This window comes from Spermophilus citellus, assembly GCF_964194105.1.
Source record: "Spermophilus citellus genome assembly, chromosome: 11".
Classification (NCBI taxonomy): Eukaryota; Metazoa; Chordata; class Mammalia; order Rodentia; family Sciuridae; genus Spermophilus; species Spermophilus citellus.
The window spans coordinates 118106650-118127681 of record NC_138192.1 but is presented as its reverse complement, the minus strand read 5'-3'; the positions used below and the strand labels follow the sequence as shown (position 1 = coordinate 118127681).

Here is a 21032-nt window from a genome sequence, read left to right as displayed (position 1 = left end):
GTGGTCCCTTGGAGTGTGCTGTTGGGGACTACATCTTGTTCCCAGCCCCTTCCCCCCACCCACTCTCTCTCTCTCTCTTTCTCTCTTTTTCTCTTTCCTAACCACCATGATGCTCTGCCTCACCACAGGCCAAGAAACAACAGCATCATCTGACAATGCTCTGAAACCATCAGCCAAAAATGAATCTTTCCTCCTTTAAGTTGTTTTTCTCAGGTATTTTGACACACACAGGAATGAAAGACTGCCTGACACAGCTGACCATAATAAAGACTTTGATTCTCAACATCTCTTGAACTGACCAAATTCAGCCAATGCAATGTGAGTGTAAATAATGGTAGCAACTTCCAGGTTAGGCATAAAAGAAAAAGTTCCCCCTTTCCTACTTGGAATGCTCATGTAACACCAAGAGCTACAGTGGCCATGTTGTGCCCAAGATGGAAGATGCTTGGAAGAACCACTCTATCAGCTTCTCAGTCGGCAAACTAATGCAGAATTTGATATTTGGAAATGGTACTGCTTAAAATCCTAAAATAAGTGTCAGAGGATTAGAGATTGAACATCAGACAAGGATAAATATTGCCTGCTGGTGAGCTGTGGACCATTGTTGCATTTCTGCAAAGTACAGGGAATATCTGTCATCTGTGATGCCTTGATAGATCATATGCTGGTGGTCTGTCCATTGTATGAGATGTCCCCATTAGCTGTGCCTTGGAAGTTTCCACCATCAGGAACCACAGAGAGACAGGCTCCAGGGATCCTGTGCTATTTGAGACCCACAAGAAAAGGTAAAGTCCCCTTCTTGCTCTGTTCTCCTCCACCCTCCCCGCAGACAGTGCAGGTGCTCCTAGGGAGGGAGGGAAATATGCTTAATAAATTCAGCAAGAAATCCAGTAGTCCATTTCTGAATGTCCACTCCTGAGCCAAGGACTGGGATGGAAGAGGCTGGAAGGAGGAAGGGAGGGGGAGTGAGAAGGGAGCAGAAGCAGCTGGGTCAGCTTTCCTGATTTGGAAGCTGACTCAGGCTCCTGGAATGCCAAGGAAGGGGGTGGGCAGCCACCAGAGCCAGGCTGGGATTCCGTTGGCACCAGGAGAGACAGGGACAGTACACACAGCCATGGGGGCTGGGGCTCCGGAACACCCAGACATCTCCTAATCACAGGAAGACACCGACAGGTGTTTCCCTCTGTGGACAAGCCTGGGCCCCAAGCCCTGAAGCCCACCTCAAGCCTGGAAGGTGACCTGCATAGCTCCCCACCTGCCTGACCCACCCACTCCACCCCCTCCACCTGAGAGAAGGAGAGGATCCCAGACTCAAATGGAGGGCATCATGGCATAGACTGGCTGCTCTGCCGGGATCACCCATGAGCTCCCTGCCTTATCCCCAGCCTGCACAGTGGCCTCCACTGGTTCTTTCTAAGCCAGCATCACCCCCACCAAAATTTGTACTGGGAAGAAAGTTAAGCTCAACAGCCTCCACTTTCAGTACTTTGGTGCCTGATAAAGCTGAGCGGGGCCCTGGGACTGCAAGAACCCAACTTTCTCCTAGTGCTCATGCCCCCACAATATGCCAAGCCGCTTCCTCAGCAGCAGGGTCCATCTAGCTTGTCCTGGGAGACCTGGAGGCCACCAAAGACCAGGCACCAAGACTCGCAGGTTCGCCCCTCGCCTCCCCAGCCTGCCCCCAGGCTCCTGGGCTGGAGCAGCTGCGGGTGGCCCCCTCCCTCCCAGCTGCCTGACACCCAATCAGAGAAACGGATCCCGGCAAGGCAGGGCGCCAGAGGCCGGGCCCAGAATAGTGCTGCCCAGCCGGGGAGTCGGCACTTGCTCACGGTTGGTTGGGGCCTGCTGCATGGAGCCCGAGCTGGAGCACACACTGCGCAGGGTACTGGGGTCCCAGTGGGGCTGGCACCGGGGCAGCAGGGCCCAAGGATCGAGAGCACAGAGGGCACCGCGTGTGTGTGTGTGTGTGTGTGTGTGTGTATGTGTGGTGTGTGTGCGTGTGTGCTGTTTGGTCTACACTTTCTGTTTGTGTGAGTATGTTGGTGCCTGTGTATATACATAGTGTGTGAGTATGTATAAGTCCTGTGTATGTCTAGGAGTGGTTGGATGTTTCTGTGTGTGTTTGTGTGTGTGTGTTTGTGTGTGTGCCTATGTGTACAGTGAGAGGGAAGAAGACCTGGGGTTCGGGAACCCAAGGCGTTTTTCCCACCCCTTCAGACATTCTTCTCCCCATAGACCCTGTCCTGGAGCAGCCTAGGGGAGCCTGAGCATCAAGGTAGGTAGACTGCCCGCTTTCTGTGGGTCTGCATCCTCTCCCACTTCCTTTGTTCCCCACATTTCTGGTATGCCAATTCCCAGCCCCTAGCCTGAATTTTGTTGGGAGAGGTTCCTTCTTCCTCCTCTGCATAGTGTGTTTCTCTCATCTCCTGAACCCCACTCCTGACTCTGCCACCTCCTAGCTGTGTGATTGTGGCAAATTGCTTAACCTCTCTGAATTTCTGGTCCCTTGCACGTAAAATAGGGATGATAATAATGCCTCCCTTATATATGATGAGCATAGAATAAGAAATATGATGGAGAAAAAGCCCCCTGGAAGTTTGCCAATAGTGTTATTAACAACATTTTAACTGATTTTGTTGTACTGCCCACTTAACCAAACAGGCCCTGTTCTCCCTTCCAGAGATGAGCTTCCTAGAGCAAGGAGACAGTTCCTCATGGCCTTCACCAGCCATGACCACCAGTTTGGAAATAATCCATGGGAAACGGGGGGGCAAGGCATCAAGATGGACGAGGCAGGAGGCTGTGGAGGAAGGAGAACCACCGGATCTGGAAGAAGGTAAGGCCAAGGCCAGTTCTGGAGAGGTGGGAGCCAGGACAGTGGGAAGCCCAGAGCCTGGGTGGCGGGACTGCCGTGGATCCCTTCCTAACACCGAGTTGGGCCCAATCCTCATCTTGTGACTTCTGTCTCCCCACACGGGAGAGAACAACTGCAGGGCAGAGCCAAGGGCCCTATGGCCAGCTAGGACCCACAGACAGAGTGTGGGTGACTCGGGTCCTCCACTGCACTGTTAAGTCACAGCATCCAAGCTTCCCAAGGCTGCCACGAGGTCACCGAGAGCTGATGAGAATGTGCTTGAAGATGGAGCTACTATCTTACCCTCCTTCTCTTCCCATCAGGTCCCCCTTCCAGGCCAGCTGCTGAGTCCACCGGGCTGGAGGCCACATTCCCAGAAGCCACACCCTTGGCCAAAGCTGCTCCCTTGGCCCGGGTGGGCACCACGCCCACAGGGTGGGAACTCTTCCCCCAGCACTCTGCAGCCTCAGTCGCCAGCTCCAGCACAGATGATCTGGAGGTGGCCATCGAGTTCCCAGCCCCAGAAGCCTGGGGCTTTGAACTTGAAGGCCCTGGGGAAGAGAGGCCTGCCCCATGCCCATCACCACAGGCTCCATTACTCAGCCTGGGCTGGGAGGACGAGCTGCAGAAGCCTGGGGCCCAGGTCTACATGCACTTCATGCAGGAGCACACCTGCTATGATGCCATGGCAACCAGCTCCAAGCTGGTCATCTTTGACACCATGCTGGAGGTGAGACCCAGCTTGCCACACCAGAGCTCCGTCTCCATGCTCAACGCCATCTTGCCACCACCATTCATACCCTCCAGCATGCCCTGCCAAGTCCCCTTCAAGAGCTCCTTAGCACCACAGAGCCCAGTGGGGAGAGGGAGGGATTCTGTTCTTTGGGAGCATCCCATCATCCCATCTCTGCAGTTTCACTATCTACAAAACTTTGCGTTGATCAATTTACCTCCATTATCTTGAAAATGGAGATCAGAAAGCCTGCTTTGCCCCCTGTGTTTCAGAGTATCAGGACAACCCAGTACAAAGTGAAAACAAACTTTGAAGTATGTCTAAGACATTGCAGAGTTGCTTAGGAAAGAAGAGCAGGAGACTCTTGGTAACAGAAAAAATTAGAGGATCTCTGGTATCTGCTCTTTCATTAGATTAAGCTACCAAATGTCTGTGGTTCTGGTTTTTTTTTTTGTTTTGTTTTGTTTTGTTTTGTTTTTGTTTCGTTTTGTTTTGTTTTTTGGTACTGGGGATTGAACTCAGGGGCACTCAACCACTGAGCCACATCCCCAGCCCTATTTTGTATTTTATTTAGAGACAGGGTCTCACTGAGTTGCTTAGCACCTTAGCACTTTTGCTAAGACTGGTTTTTAACTCATGATCCTTCTGCCTCAGCCTCCCGAGCCACTGGGATTACAGGCGTGCACCACCACGCCTGGCTGTGGTTCTGTTCTTATTACTGGTATAAATGAGCAGATAGTATATGTAAAATGCTTAAAGCATGGTTTGTATGTCACCTACAGTACACAATTTGGTTCTAGTAGTTCATAAACAAATACTTTCATTTCAGTAGCTTTGTATTTATTTTAATGTGTATTAGAAAAATACAACCAGCATGTACAGAGTGTATTGTTTAATATGAGTCAATTTATAGTTTATTCAGAGACAAAAACTATGTAAATATTATGTAAATAATTCTATCTCTAGTACTTATTTAGATTAGTAAAAAATTATGCTTGTGACTGTACATGCATGATTTCCAAGTGGAGACTCTGAATTAGGGCTTCTAACCTGCTGTAACTGCTGAGGGTCTTCCTGTACCTCCCGCCACAAGCAGCCTTGTCTATAATTGTAAATGTGCCCAAGTGGGATCTGGTCTAGTGTGTGCCATGACATGGGAAAGACAGGCAGGCTCCTGTGGAGGAGAACCTGGGAGAAGATCCCAAGGAAGGACTCTGGTGGGAACAGCAAAGAGGACAGCAGGTGGACAGGGGAGTGGCCACTGAGGGGCAGCAAGAGGGGAGTATGAGTGCCTCTTGGGACTCACCCTTCCACTGTTCTGTCCCATCCTTCAGATCAAGAAGGCCTTCTTTGCCCTGGTGGCCAATGGTGTGCGGGCAGCACCTCTGTGGGACAGCAAGAAGCAAAGTTTTGTGGGTGAGGAGAGGCTGGGGAGGGGGGGTGAGGAATGGCAAGGGCGCTGGGAGAGTGGCACCTTTAACCTCCCTCACACCCAAGGACAGAAAGCTTATGGTCCCCCCTGTGTCCCGCCTGCCCGTAGGGATGCTCACCATCACAGACTTCATCCTGGTGCTTCACAGATACTACAGGTCCCCCCTGGTAAGGAGCAGCCGGGAGCCCTGGGTGCCAGTAGTATTGGGGTGGAAGGGGGTCTTCAGGGAGCCTGATGCCTGCCAAGTCCACATCTGAAACCAGAATCCTGCCGATGCCTCTAGGTCCAGATCTATGAGATTGAAGAACATAAAATCGAGACCTGGAGGGGTGAGTGGGGAGAGGGGCTGTGGGGTTAAGGGTGGGGCCCAGGGCCTGGGGCAGAGGGAGGGCCAGCTCAGAGGATTTCCTGCTGGGTGCCAGCGCTAGGGAGGAAATTGTGTACTGTAGGTGCCTGGGGGAAGAAAAGGGTCCAGCTTCAGGGAAGGCAGTGGCCACTCCCTCAGCCTCACTCTGGCTTTTTCTACAGAGATCTACCTCCAAGGCTGCTTCAAGCCTCTGGTCTCCATCTCTCCCAATGACAGGTAAGCCTCCCCATCAACTACCTGAGCCCCTGTCTTGCCCTGTCCCCTTCCCCTGACCCATCCTAGGAAGCAGGCAGATGAGACAACTTTGGTGCCCCATCCTCCTTCCTATCTGCGGGGACTGGAGTAGAAGGTGTCTCTTCCCACGCTGCTCCCCCTTCTCTGGTCTCACCTCTGCAGCCTGTTCGAAGCCGTCTATGTCCTCATTAAGAACCGGATCCATCGCCTTCCAGTCCTGGACCCTGTCTCTGGCACGGTGCTCTACATCCTCACACACAAGCGGCTGCTCAAGTTCCTGCACATTTTTGTGAGCCCAGGGCCAGGGGGAGGCAGGGGGAGCCACAGGAAGGTGATTCAAGGGGCTAAGTCTTCAAGCCTGGACGTGGGAGATGGAGGAACCCAGAGCCCTCTTGGGCTGCTTGACCACTGATCATCACCCAGTCTCCACCCCACCAGGGTGCCCTGCTGCCCCGGCCCTCCTTCCTCTACCGCACTATCCAAGATTTGGGCATCGGCACATTCCGAGATTTGGCTGTGGTACTGGAAACAGCGCCCGTCCTTACGGCACTGGACATCTTCGTGGACCGGCGTGTGTCTGCCCTGCCTGTGATCAATGAATCTGGTACCTGCACTAGAGCAAGAGCAGGGTGGGGGGACAACATGAGGTGGGGTGTGGGGTGGCAGGAGTCCATGTGGCACCAACTTGGGTGCCCAGGGTGGAGTGGGGTTGAAGTCACCTGCTTTGAGCCTTGGACCAGTCACTTAACTTTTCTTTGCTTCAGTTTCCTATCTGTGAAATGGCAATCTTAACAATATCCATACATCTGACTTCACAGGATTTACAAGATTAGTTGCAATAAAATCAGCACAGTGAGGTGAAATAGCAGGACCAGTTTTTTTTTTTTTTTTTTGGTCTCAGTTCATCTTAAAATGGGCCATGAGATCTTGGGCCCCCAGCCAGAGTCAATTTCCTGTTTTAGAAAGGACCAGAGGGACAACAAGAATTCTTCTTTGGTTGGGTGTGGTGGTGCAGACCTGTAATCCCAGTGACTCAGGAGGCTGAGGCAGGAGGATCGTGAGTTCCCAGCTGACCTGGGCAATTTAGTGAGATCCTGTCTCAAAATAAAAAGGGCGGGGGATGTTGTTCAGTGGTATAGTATCCCTGGATTCATTCCCCAGCACCCCCCAAAAAAAAAATTCACCACGATAAAGCTAGATATCCAGAAGTGTTTGGTTTGGTTTGGTTTCCCCTTCAGTACTGGGGTTTGAACCAATACTGAGCTGCATCCCCAGCCATCCATTTTTATTATGTTTTGAGACAAGGTCTCTCTAAGTTACCAAGGCTAGCCTTGAACTTGTTATCCTCCTGCCACAGCTTCCTCAGTTGCTGGAATTACAGATGTATGCCATCGTGCCTGTCAAGAACTACTTTTAATTTATTTTTGACTTGGAAAAATTTCAAATAAATTTTTAAAAATTGTATAATTAGGGCCTGGGGCTGTGGCTCAGCAGTAGAGTGCTCACCTAGTGCATGCGAGGCCCTGGGTTCGATCCTCAGCACCACATACAAATAGATAGATAAAATAAAGGTATTGTGTCCAACTACAACTAAAAAATAATTATTAAAAAAAGAAAAAATTGGGCTGGGGATGTGGCTCAAGCGGTAGAGCGCTCGCCTGGCATGCGAGCGGCCTGGGTTCCATCCTCAGCACCACATACAAACAAAGATGTTGTGTCTGCCGATAAATTAAAAAATAAATATTAAACAAAAATTCTCTCTCTCTCTCTCAAAAAAAGAGAAAGGTTTAAAAAAGAAAAGAAAAAAATGTATAATGAACCCATATATATGTTGCCTGGATTAACTATTGTTAATGTATTGCCATAATCAGTTCATCTTTTTTTCTAAAGCATTTTAAATTACAGACAATATTATGTCTCTGAGTATAATTTTCTACCCTAACAGAACCAGGAATGATTTACTAATGTTATATCTAATGTTCAATACTTATTCTCATTTTACAATTTCTCCCAAGATTTTTTTTTCTTTTACAATTGATTTGTTCAAACCAGTATCCAACTAAAGGTCCAGATTTTGCATTTCTGTCTTTTGTCCCATAAGTCTCTTTACATCTAGAACTGTTCCCTTTCCCCTGACTGTTTGACACAGGTGAGTTGAAGAGCCTGAATGGGCTATCCAGAGAATATTCCTCTCCAGATTTGCCCATTTGCTTCCTAGAGGTGGATTTCACCTTATTCTCTGCATTAGTTTCCTGGAACCCTGATGAGTTGGCCCTACACGTTGGGGACTAGACTACTAGGTGATGCACTGTTCTCGTATTGCATCTCTTCAGGGGGCAGGAGATGAGGTGGTCTCACTCTCTGTGATGCCAGGCTGACTCATGGCTCAGAGGGAGCAGCCTGATGCCTCATTATAAAGCTGCAACCTGGAAGGATATGGAGGAGTCCACTCCAAGACCTGGCCCAGGCCCTCTGCACAGCACTGGTCCTGATGCGGCCCTCTTCCCTGTCTTTCTCCTCTCTCCCCTTGTAGGTCAGGTCGTGGGCCTCTACTCCCGCTTTGATGTGATTGTAAGTGTCTGTGGGGCTTGGGGTGCCATAGGGAGGCTGTGGTAGGAGGATGGATGGGGGAGTATCTGTGGACACAACTCACGAGTGTGTAAGGGGTGCTGTCAAGTGAGGTGGGAGTCTGAGCAAAGCGGTGACTTGGAACTCTCTTTCTCTCTCTGCCCCAGCATTTGGCTGCCCAGAAAACCTACAACCACCTAGACATGAGTGTGGGAGAAGCCCTGCGACAGAGGACACTGTGTCTGGAGGGGGTCCTTTCCTGCCAGCCCCACGAGAGCCTGGGAGAAGTCATTGACAGGATTGCTCGAGAACAGGTACCCTGTGCCTCTCCAGGAATGCCCCCATAGAGATGGCCCAGTTCTTCCATGTGGGCTCCAGCCATCCCTGGACAGTGGACACCTGGCCTGTCCTCCTATTTCAAGACCAATTCTTGGCATTCACCTTGGTATGCACCTGGTCCTGTCTATGAGGTTCTCTTGCCAAGGGCCAGTCAACTGAGTGCTCAGAGACATTGCCAGCTGGTTCCCAGGAGACACCCTCTTGTCCCCCCAGCTATGTCAAACTGTTTCCCCTGCTGGTTTGGGATGGGGTGGGGTGGGGCCTGGTTAGTCACTGAACAATGTGACCCACAGGTACACCGGCTGGTGCTAGTAGACGAGACCCAGCATCTCCTGGGCGTGGTTTCCCTCTCCGACATCCTTCAGGCGCTGGTGCTGAGCCCTGCTGGCATTGATGCCCTCGGTGCCTGAGAAGACGAGTCCTCACTCCTATTCCCCTCACCTTCCATACCCTGAAGACAAGGAAAGGAGAAGGGGACCCAGATTTCATCTTTCCCCATCTGTTTGCCAAGTCAGCTCTGTTCCAGGTAGGCTTTGCCCCCGGCACTTGGATCAGCCCCTATAACTTTTTAGTTTCCTAGGTCTCAGACTGGGGCACCATGAAGATGGCAGTGGCCCCTCTCATAGCTGAGCAGAGCCCCTGGAGGGAAGCAAGCTAATAAACCTTTGTCAAATGGAATTTCTATCCTCAGTAAGAACTAAGTTAGAACTTAAAGTAGGGTGCTTACACCTAGTGCTCACCGTGGTAAATTTGTTGTGATCGCAGGCTCTTTCCCCGTAATGTTTGCTAGAGGTTTGCAGAGGGATGGGGGACAGTTTTCACCTGTTGACAGTGGATGACACAACTCTCCTACTGGGAAGGCAACTCCCCTCCCTATTTGGTCACTATCTTCCCTTCTCTCTTCCTCACAGGCTTCTCCAGCCACCCTGATTGTCCTTGCCCTGTCTATACTCCCAAAAGTTCTTGGGCATGCCCAGTGCACTGTGGGATGATGAAATTAAGGAGAACAACTGAGTCAAGGCTGGAGGTCCCTGAAGCACAGGCACTGGGACTACCCCAGGGCCATCTGTGCCCCATATGCACTCATATCCCTTTCCCCTACCTGGATTGGGGCTGGTTGGGATGCAGTAGTGAGCCGGTAGCCTGCAGGTTTATTCAAGGGCTTTGGATTCCTGGGCTTCTGGACTGTGTTTGGCTCGCTCCTGGGAGACCCAACTGTTCTTTCCCCATGGGGACCACTTTAGTGGTTCCCTATAACTTTGCCGCTGCCCTTCTACCCTCCTGGCGTGGTCATTTCAGGGCTGCTAGGGTCACAATGGAACAGCAGTTACTTGTAGAACTGTCTGATGGTGTGGGGTCTTCTCTCCATGGTAGTCCAGAAAATGCCTTATCTCTCACCAGTGACAGATGGCCTTGTATTTGAATCCCTGAAAATGAGCAATCAAAAAGACAAATGCAAAAAGAACAAGCCATGAACTTGGATTTTTATAAATTCCACTCAAAATGCTAGTTGTTTAACCGAACTTTCTGAAGATCCTTCTGCTTTCTGAATGTAAGACTTGGAGGAAAAGTCTACGATTGACAAAAGCAGCAAGTGGCGTTTCTTTTGTGCATAGAGTGTTATTCCACTGACTTAAAAAAATCTTTTCTTTATTACAAAAATCATAAAATATTTATTAATTTATTACATGGTAGGTAAAACCCAGTCTATAAAACTCGAGCTTGTAAGAAATAGCTATTTTTCTAACACTGAATGCAATTTCTATTATGAACCCCATACCAGGTGGTGGAAATTGATCTAGTCAATTTGGAGTCTCTTCCCATCTTTTCCTGGGACTAAGTTTGGAAAACTTTAAGTAGCATAAGCCTTTGTTCCCCAGTGCAGCATCCACCATGCCAGTACCTGCTGAAACATCCCTGTTGGCAGTTGGTTGATCATTGGTGTGCACAGTCACAGACATTGCCATGTGCTCCCTTACTCCCAAAGCCTGTTGGGGCCTGACTGTGCTTGGGGCAAGCAAGACATTTTAGCTCCAGTCCCTCCATACCTCTGGGCTTTGGAAGCTCTATGAGGCTGTTCCAGGCCCATGTGCTGAGCTGTACAGCTAGTATCCTGTTCTACCCTACATCTTACCATTTTTTCCAGACTCTACTGGGAACACGGGGCACCAGGCTCTTCTACCCTTAGACTCTCCTCACCTGTATGAGGTATTTATCATACATACCCCTTCCCCTTCAGACTTTTCCCCTTTTCTTAGGGACCCCATAAATGTCCACTGCCATCTCCAGCCCATCCCAGCCTATGGAACCTTTACCAATGGGGAGAGAGGAGGCCTTGGTCCTCTAACCCATCATATTTATATTCAGCCAAATCCAGCAAGAACTGAGTTCTTGCTACCCACTGTGAGGATCAGCCTTTTGAAACTCCAAAGCCAAGACTAGGCTTCTCCTCTGTCACCCTCCCCTGTGGCAATGGGCACCAAAGCTCCAGTTGTCTCATGCAGGAAGCGTAGGTTAATATTTCTGAAATATGATCTTGCCCCCATTACCTCCCAGAGCTGCAGAGTGGAGACGTTTGTGCTTGATCTGTCAGGCAGTAAATGAAGGTATTTTCTCACTAGCCATTTTGCCAGATCCCAGAGTCACTGCTGGCTCTGCTCTGTCCCTTAGGAAGGTGTGAGGTATTGGCTCAAGTGGGAGGATGAGATGGGGGCAACAGTTGCGTCTGGGCCAAAGGAAGATCTCTCAAGTGACAACGTCCTTGGGGAGTTCAGGGTGGGCTGCCCCCAGCAAGCGCTGGCTCTGGAGAATGTAATAATAACCTTGATGGTGTGACTCTGAGTTGCTGTGCCTGAGTCAGGCCTTCAGGGGTGATAGCAAGGCTGAGGAAGTCATCAGGTCCCCTTGGGCTCCCCTCACACTTTCCTGAGAATATGTACATCTCTACCTGTGTGGGGTCACCATTCTGAGGACACAGCAGACCTCCTCCTTGGGCGCTTTGTGGGGGACCATCCCACCTCCCTGTCTCTTTTGATCAAGCTCCACCCTCAGCTTCTGGCTCACCCTTGCAGCCATCATGGCTACCAGAAAAAGAGATGTAGAATTTCCATAGAGGCTGCAAGCACTTCCACCCTAGCTCAGAATAACCCTTCCCTAAAGTGCAATCTGCCCTGCTGTCCCCTCGTGCCTAACCCCAGCTCCTCTTCAGTCCCCCAAGGCTTCTCTGCGTTTCTGTGCCCTCAGGGCTGGACTCTCAGGCCTCCTTTGCTTTCCCCATCTCTTCTCTCAACCCTCTCAATGGTTCTCAGCCCTGGGTGTGCTTCAGGATTACCAAGGAAGCTTTGTAAAATCCAGAGCCCAGGGACTCATTCGTAGATATACCCATTTCCTGATTTTGGAGTGTAGCCTGGGCATCTATGTTTATTTTCTATAAAAACAAGAAACTTACAATTACTAACACATGATGAGCGTGAGAGTGTGCTGAGAAAGCAGGATGAATGTCTCATTGCATAGTAAAGTCAATGTGGTTCCCTGTCTATTGTCACATGATGGATCTATCTATTATTAAATTTTGACTAAAGTCTACAAGAAGCAATGGCTAAGAATGACAGCATGTTATAAAGGACATGTAATTTATTAGCCTCCTCACAGATCCTCTTCCCAACATCCTTAAGCACAACAGTGTTCAGTATAATGTTATTATTGTTCATTCCATGATGACAGCTGTCAAAGTTTTTACTTGACAGACATATTAAAACTAGAATCATACACAACAATTTGGAAAAAAATTTCTATTGTCAAACCAAGATGCATTCAGAGCTAAAATGTCTACAGAATATGAGTGTTTTAATAAAGCAGACATCCAGGCAATGCTGGCGCCCTTGTCTATTTTTAATCACAAGAGTGTTGGCTAGTTGTTTAAGAAGACAAGCTGTTCTCTTAAAAACCTTACTCAAAATATCGATCCCACTTTGACCAACAAATTCCAATGAGCTGGACTGGCAGTAACAAAGGGTGCGTTCTTTTCAGTTAAAGGTGTATTTGCTGGGCTGAATCAATGTCTACTTTTCTACAATTATCCTACATCTGCTAATATTTTTCCTTATAGAGGCAGGTAGGGTGGGCCATCAGGGAGCCTCACTGTAACATCCCTTTGCTGTGACTCTTGGGCACCCTGAGATTCTCAGACCCTGGAAGGGGGTGCCATTACTGGCCACTTATGGGCTTTGTGCCAACCCTCCAACAGGGCTGCTGCTGTTCACCCTGCACAGAGAAAGCTGCAAGGGAAGGGACCTACCTATGACATCACATCCACCCTGTCACACTTATGCGTGCTTGAACGAACCACTGTCAAATAAAGTAATGTTTTTGTTTACATTAAAGCAGTCTTGTGAGGCATTGCAATGGAATATGCATAGATAGAGGTCATTTTCAACTCCCAAGATAAGCAAAAGAATTTCATGTACACTTTTGGTGGGTCGGCCTGCCTGCCTGCCTGCCTTTCTCTCCCTCCCTCCCTCCCTCTCTCTTTCTCTTCTGGTATTGGGGATGGAATCCATGGCCTCACACATGCTAGGCAAGTGATTCACCTGTGAGCCACATACCCAGCCCAATGTGGGTGTATTTTTTGATCTATTACCTATAAGCAAAAATATTTAAAAAAAGAAAGAAAGAAAAGGAAAGGAAAAAAATCTTCAAGTATAAAGTGCAGGGCTCTTGGCCACATTGTATTTTGTTTTTCCTGGTTTGGCATGCAAGTCTTTGATTCGCCTCCTCCACTGCTGCTGCATTTGTGGGCTTTCGGCTAGTAGGCCCTGTGGCCAAGGTGTCATGTCTGGGTCATTGACTCCTCAGCACTTATATCTTGGGTTCTGCACTTGCTATAGGTTGGTTCTGGAATGTCCCTCAAAGCCAGTTGTTCAAAGGCTTAGTCCCCAACTTGGTGCTATTGAGAGGTGGTGGGACCTTTAAGAGGTGGGTCCTAGTGGGAGGTCTTTAGGTCACTGGGACATGTCCTTGGAGGGGTTAGAAAGTTTCTTTTGCTTCCTGCCATCATGAAATGAACAGCTTTGCTCTACCACACACTCTTGCCATGATATGCTGCCTTGGCACAGGCCCCAAACAATGGGGCCAATTGATCATGAACTGAAACCCCCCAAACTATGAGGCAAAAAAAAAAAAACAACAAAACTTTCCTCCTTATAAGTTGATTATTTCAGGTATTTTGTTGCAGTAATGAGAAGCTGACTAACTAGCCCTGTTGGCAAAAGCTTTTGAAGGGAGCCTCTGAAGCTGTGCCCATGTCACATCTAAGAGTGAGAAAGTGTAGCATGTCCTTTAATTAATCTTCTCAAGGACTTGACTCACTCACCAGTCTACTTAGCTAGTGTTTCTCCTTTGTATTTTTTATTTTTGATTTGAGTTTGGATTATAAGCCCTGGAGATACACACCAGGCAGAGTTGCCTCAGAACTTTCTATGGTACTTGATCCTCAACAGTATTGATTATATGGGAAGCTTTTTTTGCAGGGGGGTGGGTACTAGAGATTGAACCCAGGATTGCTTTACCACTAAGCTACATTCTCAGTCCTTTTTATTTTTATTTATTTGCTTATTTTTATTTTTAGACAGGATCTCCCCAAGTTGCTGAGATTGGCTTCCAACTTGCAATTCTCCTTCCTTAGCCTCCTGAGTAGATGGAATTTCAGACATGTGCCACCATACCTGGCTTGGAAGGTTCTGCAATAATCTTAACCAAGATGATCTTCACAGATTTTTTTAAGTTGAGGTATAATTCACATACTGTAGAATTCACCCTTTCAGAGTATACACTCCAATAGTATTACTATATTCACAAGGTTGTGCAACCACTCCTACTATGTAATTCCATAACATTCATCACTTCCCAAAGAAACCTTATATCCATTGACAGCCACTCCCCATTTTCCTTCCCCTCCTCCCAGCACCTGAAAACTACTAATCTACTCTCTTTCCTCTGCTGGATATTCCATAATGCATGCAATCATACAATATGTGGTCTTCTGTGTCTGGCTTCTTCCAGTTAATATATTTTCAAGATTGAATCATAACATAGCAAGAATCAGTATTTCTTTTGTGTGGCTGAATAATATTCTATTTATGGACACACACACACACACACACACACACACACACACACACATATATATATACACACACACATACAAATATTCATTCATGCATATACAGTCTTTATGGGTTTTTGTAGATATGGATTTGTTTTCTTTCTTTCTTTCTTTTTTTTTAGTAATACTATTGAACTGTATACAGGGTTTGAACTGGAGATTTACCACTGAGCCACACCCACAGCCCTTTTTATATATTTTTTTTATTTAGAGTTAAGTTGCTTAGGGCCTCACTAAGTTGCTGAGGTTGGCTTTGAACTCATGATCCCCATGCCTCAGCCTCCTGAACTGCTGGGATTACAGATGTGCACACTGTACCTGGTTGGATTTGTATTCTTTATAAAATATTTTAACTGGCAAATGAAAATTATATATATATTTATAGTGTAAAATACTTTTTGATATTTATATATATTGTGGAATGGCTAAATCAAGATATTCATTCTGTGGAAGCACCACTTCACATCCTGTGCTCTTGCACAGGATGATGATGATGATGATGATGATGATGATGATGGTGATGATGATTTTGTCATGCTGGATATTGAACAGGGCCTTTGGCATACTAAGCAAGCACACTACTACCGAGCCACACCCTGTCCCTTATCATGCTTTGTGTGTGGTAAGAACACTCAAAGTCTAATTTCTCATTCATTCCCAGGTATACACTATATCTATTAACTCTAGTCTCTATAATGTAGAATAGATCTCCTGAACTTACTCCTTCTGAGATTTTGTGTCCTTTGACATACAACTCCCTAATCTCTTGCCCTTGCTCCCATCCCTGATAACCACAATTTTATTCCCTGTTTCCTATGAGTTTGACTTTTTTCTGATACCAAATATAATAAGTACTTCTTTCTGTGCCTTGCTTTTTTCATGAAACATAATATTCTCCAGGTTCATCCATGTTGTTGCAAATAACAGGTTATACTTCTTTTTAAAGGCTGAATAGTATTCCATGTGTATCTACACCACATTTTCCTTATCCATTCTTCTACCGGTAGACATTTAGGTCAACACTGTCTCTCTGCTATTCTGAACAAAGCAGCAACATGGGAGTGCAAATGTCACTTCAATATGCTGGCTTCATTTCCTTTGACTATATATCAAGTATATATTCTGAAATTGCTAGATCATATGATAGCTCTTTTTAATTTTTTGAGGAATCTTCATATTGTGTTCTGTAATGGCAGGACCTTCATGGATTTTGATGTGAGATTAGTCAAATTATGAGATCATGAGATCATTAGTCAAGTTCGAGATCATGAGCACAGAAATGCTCTTGCACAGTTGTTACAAAACCCCAGTCCCAGTTCACATCACACATGTGCTAAGAGCCACAGCCAAGTAATATGATGCATGGCATTTTTGGTTGAAAGGTGACGCCAGCAAGCCATTGAGATGATATGATTATGTTAAGATCTGCATTCATATGGATATTGGACTCCTGCTGTCCACCTTGGCCTGCTACGGGACTCCTGGAGAGTTCCCATTGGTTGGGGAAGTGCGGCAGGAGGGAATTCCGGAGGAGGGACTTCCAGTCGGGGTCCAGGAGAACGCTGCGTGGGTCGGTGGGCAATCTTCCCGGGAGCATACGGGGCATTGGCGGCAGTTTCAAAAATAAAGTTTGTTCCTGCTTGAGTGGCTCGTGATTTTTTTTTTTTTAATTTTTTTTTTTTTTTAAGAGAGGAGAGAGGAGAGAGAGAGAGAGAGAGAGAGAGAGAATTTTTAATATTTATTTTTTAGTTCTCGGCGGACACAACATCTTTGTTTGTATGTGGTGCTGAGGATCGAACCCGGGCCGCACGCATGCCAGGCGAGCGCGCTACCGCTTGAGCCACATCCCCAGCCCCTGGCTCGTGATTTTGTGCTCAGCCAGACTGCGGCACACATGTGTCTCCCACCAAGCGCCAGCAGTTGGGGAGTTCACGTGGCTTCAGCAGCTAGGCCCTGCTGGTTTCAAGGAGCAACACATTGGGGAAGGCAGAAGTCTCCTCTGGTTGACTTTGAAACAGAGATCCTAGCACCCTTTAATCCAAGACTCCATCCTCTGAATTTATAAAGAGCCCTCATGGGTGAACCCACTGCCCCAGTAAAGTCAAGGGCCACGTCCTTGTGATCAGAAATCCCTCCCAATCTTCTCTAGGTTCCTCTACTTGATGTGAAAAGCGCTGTGTTCCTCCCTCCTCCTCTCCTTCTTCCTCCTATTCCAGTCTCTTCTCATTTAACAAATATTATTTATTTATTTATTTATTTATTTATTTATTTATTTATTTTTGTACTGGGGCACTTAAACCACTGAGCCACATCCCTGGCCCTTTTTATTTTTCATATTGAGACAGGATTTGGCAACATGAAATTGCTTAGGGCCTTGCCAAATTGCTGAGGCTGGCCTTGTACTTGTGAGCCCCCTCTCTCTGCCTCTCAAGCTGCTGAGATTACTGGCACCAGGGTCAACCAACCTTATTTAACACCTCTTAGATTCTGGACAGTTAGACTGGATCCAAACTGAAAGGAGGTGATTTGTGCCCTTCAGGGAGTTCACAGCTAGCCAGGAAGACAGTCGGGTCTACAGCGAGGTGGACATGTTGGGTGCGTGGTTCTGTACGGAGGAGAGCACGGGAATCACCTAGAGGGGTCAAGGAGGGTTCTGCAGTAGCCAGGACATTTGATCCAAGGAAGAGCAAATTCCCTTGGGCAACGTGACATTGATGAAGAGGCGACTGTGCCAAGAGAGGGGACATTAAGTACATGCCCTAGGAGGACATGACAATTGGTGAAGAGTGTGTTTTGCCAAGCGAGGGGACAGTAAGTACAAAGTTGTGAGCCAGTAAAGAGCATAATGTGCTCTGGAAGATGCAAGAAGTCAAGCTCAGCTAGGGCAAGGGTGTCCTCAGTGGGGGTGGACAGTGCCCGAGCATGCTGCGTCTTATAAGTCATAGAAAGAATTTTTTATTTGGTTTGATGACTGAGGGGAGCCACTGAAGGATTTGAATCAAGGCAATGACTGAATTTTTAAAATGGGTTCCAAGCCAGGCACAGTGGCCCACACAGTGACTTGGGAGACTGAAACAGGAGGATCACAAGTTCAAGGCCAGCCTCAGCAACATAGTGAGACTCTGTCTCAAAATAAAACAGACTGAGGATGTAGCTCAGGGGTAGAGCACTCCTGGATTCAATCTCCAGTACTAAAAAAAATTAAAATACAGTAAAACAGTTTTATCCCCAGAAGTGTAAGAAAATCAAGTTTCTTATGTTTTCTGACTCAGAAGAATGTACCGCTGGGGCTGGGGCTGGGGTGGTGTTCTTGATCTGGATACCAACCCCTGTTCTTACTACAGAGGCTACAGATCTAAAAACTACAATCCCCAGCCTCCCTTGCAGCTGAGGTTCTAGGCAGTTGTACTTAAGGGATTTGAAAGGTGAAAAATGAGGCCGAATAATGTTCTTTTCCTGCTCTCAGGGGCAGTCAGGAGGCAAACAATTCAGTATTGGTTCTTTGAGTACTGAGAGGCATGACAGTCGGTCTATGACAAGGTGGTTGTGCTTGGGGACAGCTGCCCCCTTTATTTTAACTAAGGCGATGCACAGTTGTAGCAACAGTTTCTTGCCTATCATCCTCTTGATTGTAACTTTCAGCTCCTCGAGCAGTTCCATATCTATTAAAGGCCACTGCAGCCCAGCCCAGAGCTCCTCTAACAAATCGTGTGGCATTCTGTTGGCTCTCTCTCAGAATTTTCCTTAAAAATGGGTGTGGGGGGGGTTCTTCTTCTTCTTCTTTTTTTTTTTTTTTTTTTTGAGACAGGGTCTCACTCTGTGGCCCATGTTGGTCTTAAACTCCTTGGCTCAAGCCATCCTCCTACCTCAGCCTCCTGAGTGCTGGGACCACAGGTGTGCACCACCACACCCAGCTGGTGGCTTCTATTATCTGCAGTGGGAGCAGGACCATAGAAGTGCTGCTCTCTAAGGCACCTGGAATCATTCCGCTGCTGCCACCCTGCTGCAACCCTAACTATGTGAAGCTAAGGCCTCTCTGTGAGGTCTGGGGAAGCGCACAAGGGTCTCTCTCTCCAAGGAATGGGCAGCAAGGCCTCCCATCATGATTCCTAAGTACAGAAAGGGTGTTCCCCAAACAGAAAAGGGTTCAGATGCTGAGTGGTCCAAAAGAAAAACAGACTCCAAAGAATTAGAAGTTCTTTTAGTTTATATTGTACCAAGAATAGCAATGCAGTAAGAGATGGCCTTTCATCTGAGAGAGGGTTGCTCACAATGATATAGATGTGTCAAAAGCTCTGGGTTCTGTGGGAAGGTGCTGAGTTCTTCCAGCCTGTTGAGTCGGACAGTCCCCTTCTTTTCCTCCTCATCTAAGACCTGGCAGTGTGCGAGGGCTACTATGCCAGAAACAAGGCGTCTGGGACCAGCCCCAGAAAGGTAGGTGCCCAGCTCAGCACTGTCTCTGCAGGAAACGCAGGCCCACCTTCTGACTAGGAACCAGGACAATGCGGGACACAGGCTTCACCTCCCCAGTCTCAGGAGCCAGGACCACCTCATAGTGCTGCATCAGCTGACAGAGAAAGAGCACAGGTAGGACTGGAGCCTTGATCTCTATCCACTGCCCCCCTCTGCAGACGCTGACTCCGAACCTCCCCGCCTCTCCTCCCCTTCAGACTCCTTCACCCTTCCCCGGCCCACACGAGCTCCCAATCGTCCCAGCTCACCCTCGCCAGCAGCAGCTGCATCTCCAGCTCGGCAATCCTGCGGCCCAGGCAGGCCCGGACCCCATAGCCAAATGGCACAGAGCCAAATGGGTGTTGGTTTCCACGAATGGCAGGCTCCCTCTTCCTCAGCCAGCGGTAAGGCTGGAAGCTCTCAGGCTCAGAGAAGGAGCTGGGGTCCCGGGACACCACATAGTGGCAGAACACAAACTGGGTCTACGAGGGAGGAAGGGACAGCGTGACTCCCTCAGCAAAGGGCTCTGGGCACTCCTGGCTACTTGGGCACTCTGGGCTCACTCACATTCTTGGGGAAGAGGAAGCCATCAACTTCAATTTCCTGATCCACGATCCGGGAGTTTGTGGGGACCACAGGGTAGAGGCTGCAAGGAACAGAATGCCGGGGGTCTGCCAAGGAGGGACAGAGTGGCCACTCCTTCCCCGCCTTTTGGTGCCTTAGCCCCTCTTCCCATCTCACCCCTGTTCCTGGCCCTGGCCCACCAGCAGCCTCCACTTCCCATTCCTATCTCTCACGCTTTCCCCCACACAAAGACCTTGAGCTTGTGGGAATCACATCCTACCGCAGGGTTTCCTTAATCACAGCTTTGAGCAGGGGCATGCGAGCAAAGTCCTTGTGCTGGGGCACCTGCCCAGTGGGCACCACACCCACCACTTCCTTGTGCAAGGCCGCTTGGATCTCTGGGTTCTTTGAAAGGTGGTACAGAGTCCACGTCAGCGTGTTGGATGTCTAGGGTGTAGAATGGGAGATAAAGTGAAAGGGGATTTCTAGAGAAGTACCCAGCGAGGCGAGGCGAGGGCTTACACAGTGCGAGCATGCAAAATGTGAAAGTTAATTTGCCACAAACATGGCAGGAAAACAGATGAGGGTTCATCATCTTGATGCTAAATGTGAGTGGAATAAGGACTGATACAATGAAGAATTGCACCTTACAGGTGACTGTAGCAAGGAGAAGCCCCATGTGACAAAGGGGCTCAAAAGCAATCTGCTAGAGACAAAGGTGCCCATGGACAAGCAGTAAAAGAGAGTTGGAATAGGTGTGTGATGACCCTCCCAAGCTATCAGAGAGCAAAGAGCCCCCAGAGGTGATGGGATCCCTCTTACAAAAGGACCGGCCCTTTTGCCTCAGCTGGGCTAAATGACTTTTTTCCTTTCACAGTCACATCCATGTTATAGAAAGAACAGCTACATGAGGGATCAAGGTCAGCATCAGGCAGAGGGTAGTGGGGGATTTGTTCAGATGGGAGCTAGGGGTCCTGGGTCTCCTTGTCAGCCCGGCTCACGCACCGTGTCCACTCCAGCGAGGAGCAGCTCAGGCAGGCTGCCTAGAGCGTTCTGAGGACTGAGCAGTCCACCGGTCAGCAGGAAGTGCAGGTAGCCAGATACCTGGACCCCATCTGGCCCCCCAGCCTGTAGCTGGGCCTCCACTTCCTTGACTTTCTGATCAATCAACTTCTTCCCTGCAGGGACAATGGAGAACCACAGAGGATGGGTCAAACCATTCCAATGGTTGGTGGCATGAGGGAGATAGTCCTGGGAGAGACTTGGAGATGCACAGTCCTGAGAGCCAACCAACTTTCTTCCCTGGCCCCAGTCTGGGAGTCCTCA

General features: G+C 48.3%; 2 protein-coding genes across 10 annotated transcripts in view; one reads left to right on the top strand and one right to left on the bottom strand.

Moving 5' to 3' along the window:
• The first annotated feature begins 637 nt into the window (after positions 1–637).
• PRKAG3 (protein kinase AMP-activated non-catalytic subunit gamma 3) lies at positions 638–21024 on the top strand. Of its 8 annotated transcripts, none has more exons than XM_081261437.1 (15): positions 1835–1960; positions 2236–2275; positions 2681–2836; positions 3178–3584; positions 4922–5003; positions 5128–5186; positions 5303–5348; positions 5548–5602; positions 5783–5909; positions 6059–6224; positions 8154–8191; positions 8356–8502; positions 8821–9053; positions 19156–19277; positions 20891–21024. In XM_081261437.1, the coding sequence occupies exons 1-13, from the start codon at positions 1850–1852 to the stop codon at positions 8935–8937; spliced, it is 1551 nt and encodes a 516-aa protein (XP_081117563.1). In that variant the 5' UTR covers positions 1835–1849; the 3' UTR covers positions 8938–9053; positions 19156–19277; positions 20891–21024. The 8 variants fall into 8 exon arrangements, with proteins under 8 accessions (XP_081117567.1, XP_081117566.1, XP_081117563.1 ...); XM_081261438.1 differs by lacking the exons at positions 19156–19277; positions 20891–21024 and adding exons at positions 10674–10735; positions 12774–13048; XM_081261435.1 differs by lacking the exons at positions 19156–19277; positions 20891–21024 and adding exons at positions 9439–10735; positions 12774–13048.
• The window catches only part of CYP27A1 (cytochrome P450 family 27 subfamily A member 1), a 38587-nt gene continuing 34107 nt past the window's right edge, over positions 16553–21032 (bottom strand). For both annotated transcript variants that reach the window (XM_081261444.1, XM_081261445.1), the window contains exons 5-9: positions 20712–20884; positions 19987–20153; positions 19710–19788; positions 19412–19624; positions 16553–19257 (exon numbers count right to left, since the gene is read on the bottom strand). In XM_081261444.1, the coding sequence (XP_081117570.1) occupies positions 19138–19257; positions 19412–19624; positions 19710–19788; positions 19987–20153; positions 20712–20884 (752 nt within the window). In that variant the 3' untranslated portion in view covers positions 16553–19137. The remainder of the gene's footprint in view (positions 19258–19411; positions 19625–19709; positions 19789–19986; positions 20154–20711; positions 20885–21032) is intronic.

What these genes read in the sequence shown, in the direction of transcription:
- PRKAG3 (XM_081261437.1), top strand. Translation starts at nt 1,850, where the DNA reads ATGGAGCCCGAGCTGGAGCACACACTGCGCAGGGTACTGGGGTCCCAG. An exon ending in TAAAATCGAGACCTGGAGGG is followed by an intron (nt 5,349 to 5,547) that starts GTGAGTGGGGAG and finishes CTTTTTCTACAG; the next exon opens with AGATCTACCTCCAAGGCTGC. An exon ending in TCAAGTTCCTGCACATTTTT is followed by an intron (nt 5,910 to 6,058) that starts GTGAGCCCAGGG and finishes CCACCCCACCAG; the next exon opens with GGTGCCCTGCTGCCCCGGCC.